At 40.3% G+C, this 6,513-nt stretch overlaps 1 protein-coding gene across 2 annotated transcripts in view; it reads left to right on the forward strand.

Moving 5' to 3' along the window:
- The window catches only part of LOC122793036 (nmrA-like family domain-containing protein 1), a 62,812-nt gene that overhangs the window by 24,359 nt on the left and 31,940 nt on the right, over positions 1–6,513 (forward strand). Inside the window, exons 2-3 of one of the 2 annotated variants that reach the window (XM_044060698.1) lie at positions 942–1,171; positions 1,278–1,527. In XM_044060698.1, the coding sequence (XP_043916633.1) occupies positions 942–1,171; positions 1,278–1,527 (480 nt within the window). Of the gene's footprint in view, positions 1–941; positions 1,181–1,277; positions 1,528–6,513 lie in introns of both variants that reach the window. The other variant, XM_044060697.1, reaches the window with a different exon arrangement.

Raw genomic sequence — 6,513 nt, forward strand, 5'->3', positions numbered from 1 at the left:
CGTGTTCCTGCATCTACCAGATTTAACAAAAAATCAGATCTATATATATATATATATATATATATATACGCCAGTAGATATGGAGACATGACACACCAGAGATCACAACAAAGAACTTACTAAACTATAAAGCGCACTGTTTTATGTCGGAGGTGGATAGCATTGTTAACTCTCACACCATTGTACTCAGTATTTTAACTCGAAGCTAGCATACTGTTGACAAAAGGGCGTGGAGATTCTGACTTTTTCCATCAGATGCCCACACCTGTGTTCAGTCTCACTCTGCCCCGACGTCACACTTGCACTGTGATTGCATGTGCCACATCACCTGCTAGTGAGACTTGTGTCACTGCTTCCACTTTTGCAGAATACTATGTACTTTCCCACATATGTTACAGTATGCAGTTCACATTTGCATGCCATTCAGACAGACAACACTCGCACCGCACACGTCATCATTTGCATGCTCAGTCTCACAAAACAATGTTTTGAGCTTTTATTCTTCAGTTGTATGAATCCCATTGCGACTCTCCATGTCAAGAGGTTATGACTGAGCAGGGGACAGCTTTTGTTGTGAAAGGGTATGCTTGGATATGCTTTACAAGTAGGAGACCCCTTTTTAAAGTCTTGCACTGCAGACAGTAACCAGAAAGTTAAGGGGAGGAGGTATAGAAGCATACTGAAGTTTCTGACAATTATGAAGCTTTTATGGTTTCTAGACCAGTAGATAAAATTGAGGTATTGTACTAAATCCTCAGAATATTTTGGTAATGCTGTAATGCTTTTAGTTGATCATAAAATAGTTGCACAATACTGATATTTTTCAGAATGACTGTTTGGTATTATTTTTAGGTCCATGTAACAAACCCTGAGTTAAGGAGCTGTTGCTTATTAATCATTTAAACCTCATTTCTATTTTTTTTTTTTTTTTAATTATGTAGGAGCTCAGGGAGGCTCTGTAGCAAAAGCACTTCTGGAAGATGGAACTTTCAAAGTACGGATTGTGTCTCGAGATCTCAGTAAACCAGCCTGCAAAGATCTGGAAAAACTTGGTGCTGAAGTAGTTAAAGCAGATTTGGATGATGTAGAGCTACTCAGGGCAGCACTTCATGGAGCACATGCAGTCTTCCTCGTCACAAACTATTGGGAGTACCATGATAAGGACAAGGAGGTGCGGCAGGTAATCACAGCCAGTCCTGTTCCAACAGCATTGCATCTGGTACCGAGAACCTTTTAGTAAGCTACACAGCTAATGATTTTCTTTTCTGTTTTAATAGGGCAAGCGGTTTGCTGATGTAGCTAAACAAGCTGGCCTACAGCACGTTGTGTTCAGCGGTTTAGAGAATGTGTACAAACTGACAAATGGCAAGCTGGAAGTAGAACACTTTGACGGTAAAGGAGAAATAGAAGAGTATTTCCGGCAAATTGGTGTGCCATTGACAAGTGTTAGACTTCCTTTCTACTTCGAAAACTTTAAGTCTGTCTTTAAACCAAAGAAGCTGCCAGATGGAAGCGGCTATGCACTTGGTATGCATTTTTTTAATTACAAAAGTCTTACATGTATCGGGACTCTTGAATGGCACATAATCTTTATTCCCCTCCCCACCACATACCACAACTAACCAAGACTTAGGAAGTAATCTTCTGGCCAGCTGCACTCTCTGACAGGGTGGCACGTTGCACAGGTTGACAACAACAGATGATGATACATTTACCATTCTTTCAAGGTTGGACTATATTCTGAAGTGTCACTACACTGTCTCTGGATTCATAGGGTTTTACTAAGCTTACAGTCAGAGAGAGCCATCGAGCCTTAGCCTATCCATCCAAGTACTAGCATGACTATACTAGTTTTTCATATTTAAAAGATCATTCCTGCAAACTCCAAGCATGCATTTATTATCGCCCATCTAGTCATCTAAATTTTATTTATTTATTATTTTACATTTGTTAACCGGGGATATCTGTCTGAGCCAAAAAGGCCCTTTTTCAGCAGAGGCCCGGGGAGAAAAGCTCCACAAAGAAAAATTACAGACACATTTAGTTATTTAGACATGATCAGTATACACACAAATTACAAGAGACATGTTTTTACAGTGGCATGCGGCACATAAACAGTTACAGTGGAGAGAACAAACAAAAAAATATTAATTTTAAAAATATAGGTAATTAATAGATTTGTGGTATACAGCTGAAATTTGGAACATAAGCAGAATACATACATAGTACACAGGTACAGTACATACATTGTTGATTAGCCAGTGTTTGTTAGTAAGATTGAAAACTATTATCAAGTGCTCTAGATTTAGTATGTATATGTTATCCGCTTTCACTAGCCTGGGGAGCAATCATGGCACTGCCAACTTTGCTTGAGATGTTGCCTGATGAGGTCTTTAAAGGAGGCTTTGGATGATGTGTTTTGAATGCTAGTAGGGACAGAGTTCCATTTGTTAGCCACTGAACTACTATATAGTGCATCTCCAAAGCTATTGTAGCTGTTGGTGACTTCTAGTAGTAGTTGATGATCTAAGAGGCCTTTTGGCTGAGTGATGTTGTACTAGGTTTTTGAGGAAAGGACGCTTATTGGGGAGGTAATAGAATGACAGAGGCAGAGCTGATTGTAGGTAGGTAGGTTGGGCAGTTCAAGCCAGTGGAGCTGTCTCAAAGCAGTACAGTGATGAGTTCTATATGAGGAATTTGCAGCAAAGCAGGCAATTCTGTTATAGCAGGCTACCATTTTGCTTAGTTCAGTTTTGTTGAGATTAGTCAGAATGGGAGATGCATAGAGTAGGGTGGATAGAAGTTGGGAGTGAGCAATGGCTGATCTTGTGTTGTTGGCAAGGAATGGTTTGATACGGTAGAGTGACCCCAGTTTGGCATGTAGTTTTTTAATAGTTAAGTTGAGATGACTATCAAATTTTAGGTGGGAGTCTATGGTTATTCCCAATAGCTTAGCCTGTGCCACTGGAGCAATTGGAGTAGCATTTGTGGAGTAGATAGTGAATTGACTGTTAGTGTTTTTGTTAGAACTGGTTATAATCATAAGCTGAGTTTTCTTTGGATTGAGGATAAGTTGGGCTTTGGTAAGGTAGTTTTCAATGTCAGAGAATGCTAGTTGAGTTGTTTGCAGGAGGGTGGGAATGTTTTGTGCAGCACAGATTAAGGTAGTGTCATCTGCATACTGAATTATAGATGCATGCTGTGTGGAGGTATGGAGGTCTTTGTGAAGACTGTGAATAGTAGTGGTCCTAAGATAGAACCCTGTGGGACTCCTATAGTTATGGGCAGCTGAGGGGAGAGATAATTTTCCCATTTCACAGCTTTGGTACCTGTCAGTTAAGTAGCTTTGGAACCAGGTAAGAGTGGAATTTAATAGATGATATTAGTTTAGTTTTATTTAGCAGGATTTGGTGTGAGACTGTGTCAAATGCTTTGGACATATCCAAAAAAAGAGTTGACACTTGTAGGCCTTCATTTATGAGACTGTTTACTGTGTCTGTGCAGCAGAGGAGGGCTGTAGTGGTACTATGGGCAGGTCTGAAACCATGCTGAGTAGGTGACAGGATGTTGCTGTGTAGGAGATAGTTTAGCATCTGGGTATGGATGCATTTTTCTAGGATGTTGGCCAGGGGGGAGAGTAAAGCAATGAGTCTGTAGTTATTAAGTTCAGTGGAGGTCCCGCCTTTATGTATGGGTGTAACATAGGATATTTTCCAGTGTTTGGGCACATAGTTTTCAACAATTGATCTGTTTATGAGAGTGGAGACTGGGATAGCAACAGCATCTGCTGTGAGTTTCAAGAAATAGCTGGGGAGTAGGTCGGCTGCTGTTGATGAGGTTTTTAGTTTGGAGAGCATGCTTTTGATTGAAGTGGTGGAAACTGTTTTGAGGGTAAAGCTTGTATTAGTGTTATTTGTGTTGGGGGGGGATAGTGAGGAAGGAACTGTCCTGTGATACTAAGGATAGAATTGAGTTCACAAAGTGGGAGTTGAATTGTGTTTCGATGGGAACTTTAGTGTCAGGGGTGGTTGGTTTGGGGGTAGCCTTTTGGGTGGATTTTAGTAGCTGGTTTACATTTTTCCAAAATGTTTGCGGGTTGTGTTGGTATTTAGTTTGTAATGTTGTGTAGTAGGACTTTTTTGTCCAGCCTAATGCATTTTTTTGCACGGTTGAGCAGTTCTTGGTACTTAGTTAGGCTTTGTGTTTCTTTGTTTTTTTGATAGTAAAGCCAGGCAGTGTCTCTGGACTTGAGGATTTGTTTGGTTTCTTTACTGAGCCAGGGGGTCCTTGATTTTTCGCAGTGGAGTGACAGTGTCTAGGTGTTGTAGAAATGTTTTGTTGAAATATGCTACAGCCTGGTCAAGTGGGAGGATTTTTAGGGGGGTCCAGTCACAGTTGCAGAGTAAAGTGTTGAGGACCTCGGGAGAGACTTTTTTGTGTTTCTAGTGGATATATAGTTAGTTTTGCATATGCTTGTTCTACTACGTGTAAAGTATATTATGTTGTGGTCACTTAAGGCGTCTGGGAGACTGTCTGTGTGAGGGTACAATGTGGGGTTGTTAGTTAGGACCCAATCAAGGATGGATTCCCTTTTAGATTTTTTATCACATCTAGTTGGAATTTAGACTAACTGCTGGTAGCCATGGAGATTTATTAGATTACTTGGTGGTTCTGATATACAGGTGAACCAGTCTAGGTTGAAGTCCCCCAGAATAAGGGTTTCTTGTGAGTATGTGGAAGAACACCAGGATAGATTACCTTTTTAGGGTGAAGTTGAAGTGAGATAAGTATGTCCCAATTATTGGGGTAGGAGTTTGGTAATTGATGGACAGTTAAGTTGGACTTGTACAGTAAGGCAGTTCCACCCCTTTACAAAGTGGTCTGTCTTGTCTAATGATATTGTAGCCGGTAGGGAGAACTTCTGAGTTAGCTATGTTTTTATTTAGCCAGGTTTCTGTTAAAGCAACTATGTCTTGGGAGTAGTGTGCTATTGTGGCCTGGAGTTCAGGTATTTTATTTGTGATACTTTATTTATTATTATTTATTTATTTTACATTTGTTAACCGGGATGGTCCGACTGGATACATGTCCTTTTTCAGCGGAGGCTCAGGGAGAAAAGCTCCAACAGAGTTACATTGATAATTAGGTACAGTAAATGAGCTGAAAGAACTTAACAAAAACGTAGGCTATTTACATACAAGTACAAGACTGCCATTACTATTTCTGAGATTACTACAAATGTAACATTAATAACATATTAGCAAGGACGGTAGGCAGTATAATGACATAGAGTTAGACAGGATACATATTTCTTTATCACAGTATACAAAGTACTTATCATCTTAGCTAGTTGTTTATGTTTTAGTTAATGGCACAGAGCTAGTCTGGGTTTGAGCAAGGACATAGCCAATGTGACTTGAAGTGGAGTTTTAGACTATTTTTGAATTGACTTAGAGAAGTTGCAAGCGTGATGTTATTTGGGAGAGAGTTCCATATTTTACCAGTGGTGTTGGCAAATAGCGTCACCACCTAGGTTGAGAGATTTAGTTGTTTGGACAAGGAGTCTGTTTGCTGAGAAGGCAGCTTAGATTGGAGTAGGGAGTCATTAAGTTTTTAGTGCTGGGGTATTCTCAGGTTGTTTAAGGATTTTGAAGGCCTCTATGAGTTGGGACTGGTGAAGAAGGTGTGGGAATTCTATCCGTCCAAGCATTTTCAGGTTAGTACAGTGGTGTGTTCTGTAGGGTAGGCCTGTAACGAACCTGGCAATGTGATTATAGCAGGATGAGAGCTTGGCCAGATCAGATTTGTTAAGGTGAGTGAGGACAGGAGAGGCATATAGTAGGGTAGAGAGAAGGTGTGAATGGGCTGTGGCTGCCCTGGCATTGGTAAGGAAGGCTTTAATTCTATATAGGGTCCCAAGTTTCTTGTTGACTGACTTAATGGCTTGGTTGATATGTATATCAAATCTGAGTTTATTGTCAATGTTTACTCCTAATAGCTTTGTATAGGTGTCTGGGGAGATGATGGTCCCATTATTGGATTTTATAGTGAAGTTTTCAGTCTGAGATCTATTGGTTGGGTAGAAGAGAAGTAACTTGGTTTTGTTTGGATTTAAGATCAGGAGATGGTTGGCAAGCCAGTTTTCGACTTTGGTGAAGCTATGTTGGGTGGTAGTTAGTAGATTTGCAAGAGAGGCATTGGAACATATTATAGTAGAGTCATCTGCATATTGAATGCAGGTGGCTTCAGGGATGACTGGATGTCGTTTATGAAGACTGAAAAGAGGAGAGGTCCTAATATGGAACCTTGAGGAACTCCTATGGTATTTGGTAGTAGGCAGGAGAGCTTGTTTTGCCACATTACTGTTTGTTGTCTCCCAGTGAGGTAAGCTTGAAACCAGTCAAGGGCTGGAGTATCTAGATACAGGTTTTTTAAAGTATATAGAAGTAACTGATGGTTTACCATATCGAAGGCTTTCGATAGGTCCAGGAAGAGAGCGGAGGATATTTTTTT

This window comes from Protopterus annectens, chromosome 2.part0 (assembly GCF_019279795.1).
Source record: "Protopterus annectens isolate FY-2018-M chromosome 2.part0, PAN1.0, whole genome shotgun sequence".
In the NCBI taxonomy this organism is placed as follows: domain Eukaryota; kingdom Metazoa; phylum Chordata; order Ceratodontiformes; family Protopteridae; genus Protopterus; species Protopterus annectens.